Here is a 16,194-nt window from a genome sequence, read left to right as displayed (position 1 = left end):
ATAACTCACTCAATTGTGAAGTTCAAGGAGGATTTTCCCGTAATTAAACTCGTAATTGTAGTCCTAAATCATTCGGGTTCTTTTAGCAATCATTGTGTTTATGCGTTAGATAAAGATAAAAGTGTTATTCACCAGCATAGGTCGGTCCGTAACGGGAACTTCTGAACTGTTCGTATATTTCTGAACTGTTCAAAAATTGGTGTAGCATCCTGGATTCTTTAAGGCTCGGGTCGCATTACGACCGAATTGTTTACTCTAGGGATTAAACTCTGTCAACACAAGCATTTTCTAATGCGACCCAATTTTTGCGGTTTCCTAAAAGTTTCAAAATTCTAAAAATCATCAAAGACGCCGGTGTGCCTGGGTGGGGCTGACCGATTTTGCCAAATTTTTTTGAAACGAAAGGACCCGCGTCCGTTGCGGACAAAGGTGTCATTTGTGCGTGCGTGTGAAAAAAGATAAAACCAAAAAGAGCGGGAAATTTCTCCATTTCTCAATTTCTCCATCTCTCCATCAGCAAAACAAAAGCAAACCTTTGATTTTTTTGTTGTTGTTTAATAGCTGAAAACAAAAAGACTATAATCGCCCTGCAAAGTGTTCTGTTTCGCCGCATGGTTAGTTCGGGGGAATGATTATTTTTGCCGGATGTGAGATTGACTGCGTGATTGACGTTTCCATTTTAACCCGGTTGAAATGCGATCCTAATTAATGTTGTCAATTTCATTTTTGTTTCCCCGTTAAAAAATTTGGTTTTAGGTTTTTCGAAATCCGGTGAAATTAAAACTTGACTGTAATGCGACCCCCCTAAGTAAAATTGTCTTGAACAGTTGCATTAGAAAACGAAAATTGTCGGCTCGCGTCTCCTTAAATGATTGCCAAAGGAGCCCGAATGAATCAGGGCTACAATTACGAGTTTAATTACGGGAAAATCCTCCTTGAACTTAACAATTTGATAGCGGGTGAGTTATAAAGAAAACAAACGTTATTCAAATTAAAGAGAAAGCTTTTGCCGAAACACTTTTATTTCTAAAAGTAATTAAAAGGCTTCCGAGCAAATTTTGAAACATTTTTTGATAAGTAACTGTCACGATGTGACACCTGTCAATTAAAGAAGAAAGAAGCATACGCTTTTGAAGAAACAGCAGTACTGGTATGACAAACACACACGATCATGCGGCGATTTTCTCGTAAAAAGAGAAACAGAGATCTTACGGAAAGTATTTTTTATTTCCAACGACGATTAATCTTCGAAGATTTACCTCTGTTCCGTTTTCAAATTTCACGGAAAGTCAAATTGTAAGTGAATGCAAATATGTGTTTTGGAGTTGTCAGTCTGCTTGTTTGTTTTCTGTAATGGCGTGTGTAAATCGGTTTTTCTTCCACCGAAAAGCTGAAGTCGATGAGACTCTTTCTACCTAGACACAAAGAGATTTAATGCGACTTTTATTTATCGAATTCCTCCGTTTCTGCCGTGAAATTTACGACGAAAGTGTATTTTAGGATTTTGAACTGGTGCTGAATAAAATTCTTTCTTAGCCTAAACTTATAAATTCGTTTGTATCTGGCGCATGTCAAACCCATTTGCAGCTTAAAAGTCAAACAGGGATTGTCACTTACTAAATTGGCTTGCCATTAAGTGTTATGATCGCCTTCGTATGAAATTGTTTTTTTTTGTTGTTGTCCTTTTACTAGTCCGCGTTTTACTAGTCCGCGTTTTTACTAGTCCGCGTTTTACTAGTCCTCGTTTTACTAGTCCTCGTTTTACTAGTCCTCGTTTTACTAGTCCTCGTTTTACTGGTCCTCGTTTTACTAGTCCTCGTTTTACTAGTCCTCGTTTTACTAGTCCTCGTTTTCCTAGTCCTCGTTTTACTAGTCCTCGTTTTACTAGTCCTCGTTTTACCAGTCCGCGCTTTACTAGTCAGCGTTTTACTAGTCCGCGTTTTACTAGTCCGCGTTTTACTAGTCCACGTTTTACTAGTCCACGTTTTACTAGTCCGCGCTATACTAGTCCTCGTTTTACTTGTCCAGTCCAGTCCAGTCCAGTCCTCAAAATACCATATGCCATTTCAGTGCCCTTATACGGTAAATGACGTTGATGTGAAGCATTCTACCTCAACCGCATCGAAATAGCATGCACGATCTCTTCGCTGTCTTCCGCTTTTCATTTGCCTTCCAGAGAACACCCTGTGCAGTTAAACATATCCTCAGGTCTATCAAAATGCCGTTTGCCTATCGTCTGGAAAAATTCAACTTTCACAGTTTTGATACTGAAAGAGAGTCAATCGGAAAGCTTCTTCCTCCTCAGGCTGATGCTCTTAAAAGTCTCGAAGAATTCTTCCATCAAAACCCTGTGGGGCTAACTGCTATGATTTCCATGCCGACAGGATCTGGTAAAAGCGATGTGATAAGTTGTCTACCGTACTTTTTAGGCAAAACTGGGTTAACTCCACCCCCCGAGGATGGTGCTCCTCCGTACGGAAGTCCACTTCATCCATTTGATAAGCCCGTGCTGGTTATTGCGCCAGATCTGGAGATTGCAAAGCAACTAGAGGGATCTTTGCTGCGGGTGCGGGAAGGAGAACATGAGGATAACTTTCTGCTGCGAAGAGGGATAGTGCCCAAAGAGCATGCTCGAGGAGTCCTTCCAGTAGGAAAGAAGATCCAGGAAACATTCGAGGTCACGCAACCCAACATATTAAAAGGAAACGAGATTCTAATCGCTAACGCCCAGAAGTTTCTAGGGAAAGACTGGGAAGAATGTTTACCTGACAACCTATTTCGACTTATCATCGTCGATGAAGCGCATCATCACCCCGCTAAAACATGGCGTCGAATCGTGAACCACTTCAAGGACCGTGCAATGGTAGTCTTTTTCACTGCAACTCCTTTCAGAGGTGATGGGGACCTTGTCCTAAAGGAGGGAGAAGGGAAGATCATATATCACCTGTCACTTGAAGAGGCACGGGCTCAGAGAATCATACGTCGTACTGACTTCGATGAGGTCAACGGTGACGATAAGACCCACCCTGAGGATGAGATCTGCAATGACCTCGACAAAATCTACAGAGGAATCCTTCGGACAGTACATGCAATTCAGGAAGAAAGAGACGAAAACCATCCTCTACCTGATCGTACCCCACACATGGCCATCGCTATTACGAAGGATACTGCAGAAGCAGTCCGCGTGGTAAATGCAGCCCATAAAATTTGGAAATGTCCTCGTGAACAAATAACCGTGTACTATTCAAAAATGTCAGAGCATACAAGACGAGCGATTATGACAGCAATTCGAGCAAACCGAATAAAGCTTGTGGTTGTGGTGTCTATGCTTCTTGAGGGTTTTGATCACCCACCAATAAGCATAGCCGCCATAATGACGAGGATTGTCTCCACTGTGAAGTTTGTGCAGTTCATTGGAAGGGCACAAAGAATTGTTCGTGGTAAAGATCGTGAGCCGGAGTCTGAAAATATAACAGCACACATCGTTACCCACAGAAAATTTGAACAAGCGAGAAACAACGAACTCTTTGAAAGCGAGAGGCTGATACCAGAACATGAATGACCAGGGTTCTTTAGACATATTTACATCCCAGAAACAGAAGAAACATTGTTTCTGCCTTACAAATGAATTCTATTCTTCTAATTGTTGTTAAAGAATTTTAGTAGATTGAAGGACTATTTTTTCAGTTCCTGTTTGAGTCATTCAAACTCATAACTTAGCAATTAGTGGTAACAATTAGTTTTTTTAAGTTTAACCATGGAAGGTGGATGACTTTGTGTAACCTTTGAAAGTATAACTTACATAAAGTTGACAACTGATGAAACCTTTAATTGTGGTTCTAGAAAGTGTAACCAACTGAATTGAAAGTTTTTTCTTTCAAAATAGTCCAACAAAATACATTTCTAAGCATTTTTATTACTGCTTACTTTCATTTTGGATCTAATTCCTATCCATCCCCAGTCTGATTTTAAGCCAGTTGTATGCAACTGCCAGCCAATTTACCATTTCAACTTTGTTGATATATCTAAATTATGCCAGCCAAAATATTTCCCAAATTAAAAGAAAAAATAGTGGCATTAATGGCTTGACCACCTCACTCCCCCACTCCCTCAAAAAAAAAAAAAAAGGAAAAGGAATATCATAATAAGTGAATTAATAGATTTTGAACCAATTAATTCCAGAGGGGAATACCGGTTGCCAGTTGTTTTGTTCCCACAGCTCAGCAATAATGTAGTGTTTTTATTTGGAAAATCCTAACTAACCCCTAACTCCAAAGATCTGATTGTCAATTCTTCCCTCCACCTGCTATACATTTCCTTGTAAATTAGTTACAAATATTTAGTGCTAGATCAAGGTTACAACTTCTGCCTGTTAAGTTTGAGTCTTTGCAGGATAATTAAAAACTATTCACCAATGTGGAGGTGCTTAGTGGTGGATATTTACTGAGCTGCAAAGCAGCAAGGTAAATATCAACCACTAACCACCAACACTGAGGTGAATGGTTGTTTTAGTATATACTAAATAATTTGGATATATGAACAAAGTTGAAATGGTAAATTGGCCACCGTAACGATTACAAAAGCTGATGTTTCGAGCGTTAGCCCTTCGTCGGAGCAAATAGAGGAATTGTGGGTTGTGTGTGCTTTTAGTATATGGTAAAAGAGCAAGATAATACACATCTCCAAAAATTACTTTGAGTGATTTCTTTGCTTTTCATAGATGCAAACCGGGACGCCATTTTCCCGAGTTGCTTGGAGGAAAATAGCAAAGGATATTTGGGGTGACTAGCCAATCAGAGCGCACCTTCATCGCTATTAACTGTTTAATGTATGGATATTACAGGGTGAAGTTACATGTTAATCGTTAAACAGAATTTTGCATGTACCTTTCTCCCTTGACTATGCTAACTTGTCATTTGCAACAATCAACACATATTCATGCCCCTGTACAAGGTGTTTTGAATGAATGTATATTTGGATGACTAGCGATTCAGATAAGAAGTATCTCAAACTGGGTATGAATCGACCAAATTTGGCATGGCCAGAAATCCGAGACAGTATGTCCGCCGAGCAGGTGCATTGATACCGAATACAATCTTAGAATACAAACGCGTAATTCAAGCCGTTACAAAGGAAACAGTGAGATTTTGAGTTACCTCGGTTTATTCTCCGTTATTACATCCCTTTGGAAGCTTCAGCCCAAGGTCCAAAAATCTTAAAACAAAGTTAACATCTCGTACAACCTGAGGAATCACGTTGTTAATATTTTCGTGGTGGTTAAACCGGTTCCCAAATCCGATCTTTCTCAGCGCAAAAATGCTTGAAATCCGCCATATGTCCTCTCTATTATCTCGCCGAGTTCCCATTTTCGCAAAAATATCAACTGGTCTCATGAGGGTTTTGGTATCCTTCCAAAAATCCGCTTGCTTTGTTTACACCTGAAACTTCACTTTTAGTTTAAAATTGAAGTGTTTCCTTATCATTAAACCGGTTCCAAAAGACGTTGAAAATCAGGGAAAATACTGTCGATGACAATGCTTCAAAAAGAGCGATTTAAAGGGCCAGAGGAAGACAGCCATGAGCCACGCTTTGGACTCGTAAATTCATAGTTTTGATCTCGCAAAGTCGTCCATGTTACATCCATGAATCTTCATTCTATGCTTTGTAACCTCCCCTTGTTAATAGAGCCCAGGGACTGGTAAGTTAAGCATATTAAGAGTAATAAATTACATCACTATTTTGCAAGTCAAAATGTCGGACGAATTCAGTGAATGCTCTTTAAATTCTAAACGCAAAATCGTGATTAACCAGCCAGAAATTCGTTATGCAGCGAAAGCTGACGTGAATGAGATAATTTTTGCCCTGGATATACCCTTTCCACTGTTAAAAGAGTGGCACAAAATGATCGCAACTTCGTGTGCTGAGGGCACTTCCTGTCAAAATTTTCCTGCCGGAAGTGAAGACGAACAGGCCGGCTCAACTAAAATTACACACAAAATCGATTACGTGGATCTGCTGGAACATTGCATTCCTCGTGGCTTTTTTGCTTTTACAGATGATGAATTGATACGCAGTGAAATCAGTGTTCATTTGTCTAAACTTGCCAGTACAGTTGTACAACTGTATAAGAAAACCAAAGGTAGAGCCAGAAAGGACTTGGATGAAAGAATTAAAAAATTTCACGTGTGCGAGGGGCAAGTGAAATCAGTCAGAGAAGTTCATGAAGAAATGGAGTCAATGAGAGATGAACTTAACGAATGGAAAGCCAAGCACAAGGATTTGGAAGAGGAAACAAAAGAAATATATGAACAACTGAGTGTCTCATTAACTGACAGCAAGAGGGTCATAGGGGAGGTCCAGAAATCAAATAGAGAACTGGAGCACTATCTTGCAGTTTTAGAGGAGGCAACAGGCTTCTCTACTTACAAAGGAAAACAAGTTTCAGAGGCAAAACAGAAGGCAAGAACCCTTAAATGCTTCCTCTCAAGAGCTGAGACAGCTTAATGGTTTTCCAAATCTTTTGGGCTAGATTTAGATAGCCTAAATGTAAAGGAATTGGACACAGGTGGTATTCACAACTTGCATTTTTCTCAGGAATCTGGACAAAATGGTGCAGGTTCTAAATATAGCAACTTGCCAGAGCAAGATAAGGAAAAGATTGAACAAATTCTTTTCTTGCTTGATAAATTCTGTGTGGAAGATGCCTTTTACCATGAATTAACAATGACATTTGGTGGTCTCCCTAGATCTTATCTGGTAAAACAATGCCGAGATGACCTAAACAAAATGTGCCACATTGATCCACTCCAAGGGAAACACATTGGAGCTAAAGTAAGTTCAGTGGGAGATTTATTAAAGGAACATGTCCAGCATTACCTGCAGCAAAATCCATCATTTAGTACAGATGACAAAATACAAATTAAAGTTAATGGCGATGGAGCACGCATGACAAGGAATTCCAATTTTATTCTTCTTTCTTTCTCGATTCTTCAAACTGAACAGTCTGTTATGTCTGCCAAAGGAAATAGGACAATTGCTGTTGTGAATGCCTCTGAAGGGTACCAGACACTAAAGGAGTCATTCGGAGGGATCTTTGAGGAAATCAATCAACTGGTTGCCTCTGGGAAACTTGTATTTCATGAAAAAGTAGTAAACACTGAATTCTTTTTAGGAGGTTATTATAAATTTATTTTACTTATGCTAGGGCTCAAAGGTGCCACCTCAAATTATGCTTGTGCCTGGTGTAAAATTCATAAATCTGAGCGATGGAACATAGGAGAAAACTACTCTACCTACAACATGCCACCACTTGCAAGATCCCTTAAGGAAATCAGCAAAATGTCCTCTCTTTCTAAAGATAATTATTGCTGTGACAAAAAGCCACTGCTTAACATAGAACTAGACCACAGTGGTTGATGAGCTCCACTTGATGCTAAGAGTGACCGACATTTTAACAGATAACATCATTACAGAATGTCTCAACTGGGATAAGGATGATGACTTAAATCGAAAAAAAGGAGAGCCACAAGGTCTTCACTTGAAGAAACTAATTCAAGTAATAAGATCTTGTGCGATTTCTTTTGATGTGTGGGAGCAAAAAAATGCTGATGGTAAGGCAAGCGGAAAATATGACTGGACTAGTCTCTTAGGAACTGACAATAGAATTATGTTAGAGGCACTGCCAGACAAGTTGAAAAGCTGCTTGCACCCCCAAACTTCAGATGCAGTTGTTAAGGTTTGGAAAGGGTTTGGAAATCTCTATCGAATTGTAAACAACTGGGCTCCAGACAAAGAGCTCAATGCTTTCTTCTCTCAAGCTAAGGGGTGGATCAGCAATTTTCTCGAGCTCAATGGCAAAAGGGAGGGCTACGAGCGAAGCAGAATCACACCTTATATGCACATCATGGTTGCCCACATTCCCAAATTTTTAGAAAAGTACAAAAATGTCAAAATCTTCACAGGCCAAGGGGTGGAGAGAAACAATGATGTGGCACGTAGTGTGATCCTCCGAAAATCTAACAAATGGGATTCAGCCGGGGATGTCCTGCGACAAGAGCATAGGCAATAGGTGTTACACAGTCGTGAGAGGGAGGTGCGCTCATACGTTAAAAGAAAACCCACTTATTGGGATGAGGAAATCAGAGAAAAAAGACAAAACAAACGCAAGAGCCATGGTAATCAACAATCAAGTGAAGCTGACCCTGAATTGCATACTTCTCAGCCCACAAGCCTAACCGAACCTGACTTTGAAAAAATGTCAGTAAAGGAATTAAAAAATGAACTTAAGCAGAAAAATGGCAAAGGATTCAGTCATAAAAAAAAAGCTGAACTCATTAAACAACTAAAGGAAATTTGTGCACAAGAAAGTACACATCCAAGACAGTCAGCTCAGTGCAATGGCAGCTCATGAAACTATCAAAAATTCAAAAGCTTTTACACTACAGAGAGTTTAAAAATGTAAGACAGTTTAAATATAATAAGCTGTCAATCCAAAGCAGACACTCTGGAAGTTACTAAAAAAAAATGATAACTTTGCCTGATAGAATCTTGAGAAGAAAACTAACTTTCAGCAAGACATAGTGGACCATTCTTTGGTACTGGTCAATAAACATCATGTGTAATAACTACATTTGTAAATTATAGCAAAGAAACTAACCTAAAATGAAAGAAAGTCTATCAACCTTCCATAAGTGTCTGCTTTGAATTGCCATTGATTCTAGAGAACCCTTTTACTCCCAATGGTTAACTTCAAAAAAGGGTTAAAGGAGTGCCAAACAACAAAAAGTAAAAAATTAAAAAAAACAAAGGACTACAACAAACAAAAGAATATAATGCAAACAAGAGAAAAACAAAGGCCAAAGGATCAAGTATACAACACATTCAATAATTGTGACTTCTGCTGGTCTCCTTTCAATTACCCCCCCCCCCCCCCCAAAAAAAAAAAAAGAAAAATTCGAACAAATAGTAATTGGGGAAAAGGGTTGAATTAAAAAGCACTAACCTATGGTACAAAGGTACATGGCTGTAGGCTGAAGTCCAGGGAAAGCTTCTCAATGAGCATTCGTTGATCTTCTTGAAGCTTTCCCTGAACTACAGAAAAGGTTTTAGGTGACTTAGAAAGAAATAGCCTCACTTTAACAGGATATTTTACCCGAACCCCATCCCCATTACTGTCACACACAACATCCCAGTTTTCAGGAAATTTGCACCTATCAAAATCAGTTTTTTCTAATAAAATATACCCCTTCTGCCTAGCTTCCCTCCCCTTTCCATGAAACAAAAACCTAAAACAATCATAATTAAAATCTAAAATAAAATTGCCCCTATTTTTATTTTTCAATTTTACAAGAATTGATACCCTAAGGGCATCAATGTTTTGAATAAGCCTTTCCTGGCTTATGTTTGGCTTGTTGTAGGATCTGTTGTAAGAGAAAGAAAAAGAAAACCAGGATAAGTTAACAGGGTTTCACAGCCCTTATTCATTATAAATAAACAATGTTGCAATACTACATCGTTATTGTAGAGTGATATAAAAATTATTACAAAGGGCAGATATGAGAAATTACTATTTCTGGAATCAATACTAGCTTATAATAAACTTGCAGTTTCTGAGTGCATTTTTGTCTTCTTACTTACATTACAGTATGAAATATTGTATGTTCTCTGTAAAGATAAGAAGCAAAATACCTGATTAGATCGGTAGTGAGGTTTTCTTCATCCTCCCAACTATTAAAGAAGGCGCTAAAGCCTTTCCACTTGATTAAATATTGGGCCTGGAAATGGAAGGTAAAAGGCTTTAAATATGCACCACAAGGATAATATAATAACACCACAAGGCTAAGATAATAATTATTTACTCAGCGTCGATCGTGAGGTCCTCTTCAACACGAGCCTCTCAACGGGAAAATAGTCCTTGGAGGCAGTAGTTTTCTTTTTCTAGAGATTCTGATGTCCCCATACAAGATCAGCAGAGGACATTTTCTGCATTTTCCGAAACAAACCGCGGGTATTTCGGCTTGAACTTCTCACTCCGTCCACCATTATGCATGAATCATTCTACACACCGTAATCGGATAGTAGAGCGCATGTGCAGTAAGAATTTGCCTGGATTTGTGCGCCCCCATTTCAAACCGCTGGCTGTCTCGGATTTCTGGCCATGGTACAAAAGTACCAAAATTTCACTGTACTTTTCACTTCTATTGAACAGTCACTGCTAATAAGCAGTCATGGTCACCCTTGACTGAGTTCCAACACCATGTTTGTATTGTCCTTCACCTGTATTGAATGGTCACTAAGTACAGAACCACTAAAAAAAAAACTGAGAATAATCTTTCAAGTAAAATTACATCGACGCTTACCTCCCCTGAAATAGATGTTAGCAGCATTTTTTAAGTAAGGTTTTGTACATTTCATGGTCACTTATAGCATAAATGATGTTTGTTATCATTTTTTACAGTACCCCTATTCTGTGAAACCTGTATTTAACAGTCAACCAGTTTTAAGTGGTCACCCTACCAGTCCGCATAGCCCATTGCAGAAACCTGAGAGGACTGGGAAAGAGTGTAGTTGTTTCCCGTTTGTTTGAAAAACTAGGATATTCAAATTAAAAGATCAACTAAATTTGAGAGTCTAAAGCAAGATTAGAAGTATTCAAAGGAGGAAAATAGCAAAAGGACAGCTTTTCATTTCTCACCTAAAATAGAGAGTTTGTATGGATTGGGTAGACAGGCTAAAAGATTTTAAGAGTTTGTATGGAATTTTTGCAACTTTTGCAAGGCTCCGATTTGGACACTTTTCTGCTGAAAACTCTAAAATTTGACTGGGTAGCTTATCATTCCGTAACATTTCAGTTGAAATGTTTAGATTTTCAATGTAATCATTATAATAAACTCGTCCCAGTCCTCTCACGTTTCTGCAACGGGCTTATAATGGTTGACTGCTTAATACATGTTTGACTGTAGTAGGAATACAAGAATACAGGGATGCAAACCTGTTTCTATCGCCACTTTACAGAAACTGTTAAAAAGACCTTTTTATAAATATTAGTATGAAAATGAGTTTTGGATTTTCAATTAAGCTGTATTGTTACATTTCTGTCTCCATTTGCTTGCAGAGTTCTTTTATGTGTTATCTTGTCTATTGCTTTTTGTGCTATTGCTGTGCTAACTTAATAAGTGTCCCCCCCCCCTCAATTAAGCACCCTACTTTCAAGAAGCTAACCCCTCCTTTAGAAAGCTGCATCGCTGTCTTTAGACATGAATGGAGCCTTGAAAAAAAATATCAAGCCTTTAATAAAAATGTCAGGCAGTAACTCACTATTTACCACCAATTGCTACTTGTACCAGCCCCCTATAAAAGTGTTGAGGAAAGTGGAATAGTTGTTTGAGATGAACTGGCATCTGACAAGAGGTAGTAACTACTTCATGTGATGACCTCACTTGTCCATTACAGCATAACAGAGAAGATGCTCATCAGAAATGAATGAGTATAAATTCTATTAATGTTGAACTCAATTAAGGCAAAGGGGTGTAGCTTACGGAAGGTCCTGAGTTTCTTATGACCCTACTCCATGAGACACTGTTCGTTTTTCTCTAAATTCCATGACATACAGAAATCATTCAGATGGCAAAAGAGCATGAATCTGAAGAACCTGCACGACATAAATCACTCACTGCTGATCCAGCAAAATGTAAATTGTAGTAAAATATGTTGTGGATGTAAAAGATAACAGCAGTAAGGGCATTCTGGGCGACACAGTGCGACTGGCCCTTTGAAAAATCATAGCTATGCCCCTGAGGGTTTACCATGCCAGATCTAAAACTCAGCTCATAATTGGCACCATCTTTACTTAAGGCATCTGTCGTTGAGTATTGGCCATGTATCGGCCCATAAAGAATTTATACCCACACTCAGCCCACACTACTGCCACTTGGTTGGCTCTTGTTACTGAGCTCAATTTTCTCCACTCAAATAAGAACTTATTTTCTCTAGCCATGTAAAAGGGACTTTCAGCAACATTCATCTATTCCAGACTGTTTTTTTTTTTTTTTTTTTTATCATGGCTTCTATATACAGGTACTGCAAACTAGCTAACGCTGGTCTGAAAGGATCTGTCGTGTTCTCTATTGATAATATATGGTGAAGAGACTAAGAGATGGCTGCCCTTCCATCAAAACCATGGTTAACAATACACATATACCACCTACAGTCTACTGATACACCATCACCACTCGACCAATATACCACCAACTGCTGATTGCAACATAAAGGTGTCAGATGAGTGTCAAATGATATACCAACCAAGTAACAACTAACAGTGGCAACCTACAGTCTACCAACTTGAATAACATGCCAACTGGCAGTTGGTCGACTATTGGTTGACATTTTGAGCCAGTATCAGCCAATATAAAGACTAACCATAGATTGACATTCAAATCAATAGTCAGTTGATACTTTTCCAACAGATGCCTTAGGTCCACATGATCCTTAAATGGTACGTATGGAGAATATGCATACGGATGTTAGAGAAATTTGGTTTGAGTCATGCCACCTAAAATTAATAGCCCTATCCATATTTAAAACAAAAAATTATTTCATCTGCAACTATATTTGAGACAAAAGATTGCAATGGACTTTGACATATACATCGTATGGAGCTAAATCTAGCATATTAAAACAGTCTATAATTTGATGGCATGATGTAGGAATTGTTGTGTTGTCAAAATTGTTATAGTTTGTACTTTGTACCGAGTCACGTGACGGGCAGTAAAAAGGCACTGGAAGTTCTTGAATGAATGGCGTCGTTCGGATCTTTTACGCTCGCCGATAAATAACACAACATGGTGTCAGAAGTGGGATTTTGAGTCCCTTGACGAGAAGAATAACTGGATAGTCGAGGCCCTTAGAGGAAAATACAGGAGAGTTCTTTGAGGTTACTCGAGCGGAGCTAAATATTGACAAAAGAGAAATTGTTCGCCGCGACAGCAGAAGAAACCCGGGAAGTAAGCGTACTACTGTTCTGGAGGAATCATGGCTAACAAGATTACTGCACCCGAAATGTTCGATTTCAAAAAGCCAGACGAGTGGGAAAAATGGATTCGTCGGTTCGGTCGATATCGGATGGCGTGTGATCTACACAGAAAAAGCGAAGAAATTCAAGTAAACACGTTGCTATACGCGATGGGCGATGCCGCCGACGATGTTATGACTACATTTGTGTTTGGCGATGAGGGAGACCGGCTAAAATACGACAAAGTAAAGGAAAAGTTCGACCAGTATTTCCTAGTCAGGAGAAATGTCATTTACGAACGAGCGAAATTCAACCAGCGAACCCAGGCTGACGAAACCGCCGAGGAATTCATCACATCGCTTCATTGCTTGGCCGAGCATTGCAATTTTGGCGCCCTGAAAGAAGAGATGATTCGGGATCGTATTGTGGTGGGAGTTAAAGATGCTACACTAAGTGAAAAGATGCAGTTGGAATCGACTTTGACTCTTGAAAAAGCTGTGAAAATGGCCAGGGAAAGCGAGTCAGTCAAGAAACAACAAGAAGTCATTAGGAGTGGTCAGCGGTCGACATCCACCGAAATCGATGAGATTGGAGCCAAATTCAGAGCAAAGTTGCAGAAGTTTCCACCAAAGAAACGTGGAGGTGTCGTTGGCGCTAGAGATAAGTCAAACCCCAGTGGCTGTTTACGATGTGGATTATCTGCAAATCACACCAGAGGGAATTGCCCTGCACTTAATTCTGTTTGTCATAAATGTTCCAAGAAAGGTCATTATGCCCGAGTATGCATGTCCCAACAGGTTGAAGAAGTTGTAACCGAGGATCAGTTTTCTGAGGATCCAGATACCAGTGTGTTTCTTGGAGAGATCGGTGTTGACAGCATGCAGGCACATCCGTGGAAAGCTGAAATCCTGGTAAATGGTTGCCCAGTTAGTTTCAAGCTTGATAGTGGGGCTGATGTTTCTGTCATATCAGAAAAGACTTTTGGTCTTTTGTCAATTCAGGAAAAGCTCCTTCCACCTGATAAGAAATTGTATGGCCCATGCAAAGTACCACTGTTTTGCAAAGGTAAATTTACAGCATCCCTTACGCATAACCTGCAATGCTGTGCTGACGAAATTTATGTGGTTCCTGGCCTTGAACAGTCCTTGTTGGGAAGAAGCGCGTGTAGCCGGCTCGGGACAATTGCTAGAATCTCTGGTGTTGACTCAAAGGACAGCAACTATGAGAAGAGATTCCCCAGCTTGTTTCAGGGGTTAGGATGCATGGATGGTGTTTACGAGATCAAGCTGGATGAATCAGTCACTCCATTTAATCTGTGTACCCCAAGGCGTATTCCTATTCCTTTACTACCTCAAGTGAAGAAGGAGCTTGAGCGAATGGAGCAAATGGGAGTGATAGAACAGGTCGATCAACCTACCCAGTGGTGTTCCCCGATTGTTGTTGTACCCAAAAGGAATGGCAGTGTCAGAATTTGTGGTGACTTTGTCCAGTTAAATAAGGCTGTTCAGAGAGAGGTCCACCAAATGCCAACAACTGAACAAACTCTAGCCAAACTGTCTGGCGCAAAGATTATGTCTAAGCTGGATGCAAATAGTGGATTTTGGCAGAGGAAGTTAGGTGAGAATTCAAAGCTGTTTACCACTTTTATCACACCATGGGGAAGGTACTGTTTCACAAGACTACCCTTCGGTATTTCTTCAGCACCCGAACACTTCCAGAAAGCGATGCAGAGGATCCTAGAAGGTCTCGATGGGGTGGAGTGTCAAGTTGATGACATCTTAGTATTTGGAGAGACCCAAGAGCAGCATGATAAGAGGTTGATTGCAGTACTGGAGCGGTTAGCAGATGCTAATGTTACCCTTAACCTGGAGAAGTGCAAGTTCTCAACAGATAAAGTGGAATTTCTGGGGCACGTGATCGGCAAAGATGGAGTGCAAATCGACCCCACTAAAGTGGAAGCTGTCGCACAGATGGGGGAACCAACTGACATTGCACAATTAAGGCGGTTCCTGGGCATGGTCAATCAAGTAGGGAAGTACATTCCTAACCTGGCGGACATGACAAAGCCACTGAGGGATCTTCTGAGTAAGAACAATGCATGGCTCTGGACTGGGGCTCAGCGGGAAGCATTCAATGCCGTAAAGAAGGCCCTAGCCTCTACGCCAACACTAGCCCTCTATGATCCAGCCAAAGAGACAAGGGTATCATCGGACGCTTCCTCGTTTGGTCTTGGAGCGGTTCTCACCCAAGCCCAAGAGGATGGCGGTTGGAAACCCGTTACATTCATATCCAGGGCACTGACGCCAACAGAACAGAGGTACGCCCAAGTAGAAAAGGAGGCTCTAGCAGTGACATGGGCATGCGAAAGGTTATCGGACTACCTCATCGGTAAGCCATTCCATATTGAAACGGACCACAAACCATTAGTTCCTCTCCTGGGGTCAAAGAACTTAAATGAAATGCCACCAAGAATTCAGCGTTTACGAATGAGGCTGCTCAGATTCCAGTATTCCATCTCACACGTTCCAGGCAAGAGTTTGACAACAGCAGATGCTCTCTCAAGAGCTCCGATAAACCAGGAGCAGCAGTCAGGCTTACAAGAAGAAGAAATAGCCCTGTATGCGCACAGTGTTTTGAGTGAAATTCCAGCCAGCGACAGACGTCTGGAAGAGATAAGGGAACGACAAGAGGAGGATGAAGTATGCCGACAACTTACAGCCTACTGCCAACTTGGCTGGCCAGAAAAAGATAGAGTTCCGGAGGCACTAAAAGGGTACTGGAGTGAGAGAGGAGAAATTACCTTAGTTCGGGGATTACTTCTGAAGGCTTCCAGAGTCATCATACCGTCCTGCATGAGGATAGAGATTCTTGATCGCTTGCATGAAGGCCATCAGGGCATCACAAAATGTCGCAGCCGTGCCAAGATGTCTGTGTGGTGGCCAGGCCTTAGTAGGCAGATTGAGGATATGGTTCAGGGATGCCGCAAATGCGCAGAACACCGATCTTCCCGAGCAGAACCCCTTATTCCTTCAGTGGTTCCAAACAGGCCATGGCAGATCATCGGAACAGATTTGCTTCAGCTAAAGGGCCGCACCTATTTGCTGGTCGTGGATTACTTCAGCCGATACATTGAGGTGGCCTTGCTTTCATCATCCCAGACTTCGCAAGATGTCATTCAGGCGCTG

The 16,194-nt window shown here is 40.5% G+C and overlaps 1 protein-coding gene and 2 pseudogenes across 2 annotated transcripts; 2 read left to right on the top strand and 1 right to left on the bottom strand.

Annotated features, from left to right (window-relative positions):
• The first annotated feature begins 2,218 nt into the window (after nt 1–2,218).
• LOC111327522 (uncharacterized) lies at nt 2,219–3,562 on the top strand. The gene has a single exon (XM_022931733.1). The coding sequence runs from the start codon at nt 2,219–2,221 to the stop codon at nt 3,560–3,562; it is 1,344 nt and encodes a 447-aa protein (XP_022787468.1).
• Nucleotides 3,563–5,751: 2,189 nt separating this feature from the next.
• LOC148719172 (uncharacterized) lies at nt 5,752–9,511 on the top strand (annotated as a pseudogene).
• Nucleotides 8,311–10,153, bottom strand: LOC148719171 (uncharacterized; annotated as a pseudogene). Its single transcript, XR_015993820.1, has 2 exons — nt 9,688–10,153; nt 8,311–9,419 (listed from the first exon to the last, which is right to left on the bottom strand). The product of XR_015993820.1 is annotated as an uncharacterized LOC148719171 (transcript).
• Between the last annotated feature and the right edge of the window lie 6,041 nt (nt 10,154–16,194).

Source organism: Stylophora pistillata, chromosome 12 (genome assembly GCF_964205215.1).
Source record: "Stylophora pistillata chromosome 12, jaStyPist1.2, whole genome shotgun sequence".
Lineage (NCBI taxonomy): Eukaryota > Metazoa > Cnidaria > Anthozoa > Scleractinia > Pocilloporidae > Stylophora > Stylophora pistillata.
This window is presented reverse-complemented; position numbering and strand designations above follow the sequence as displayed.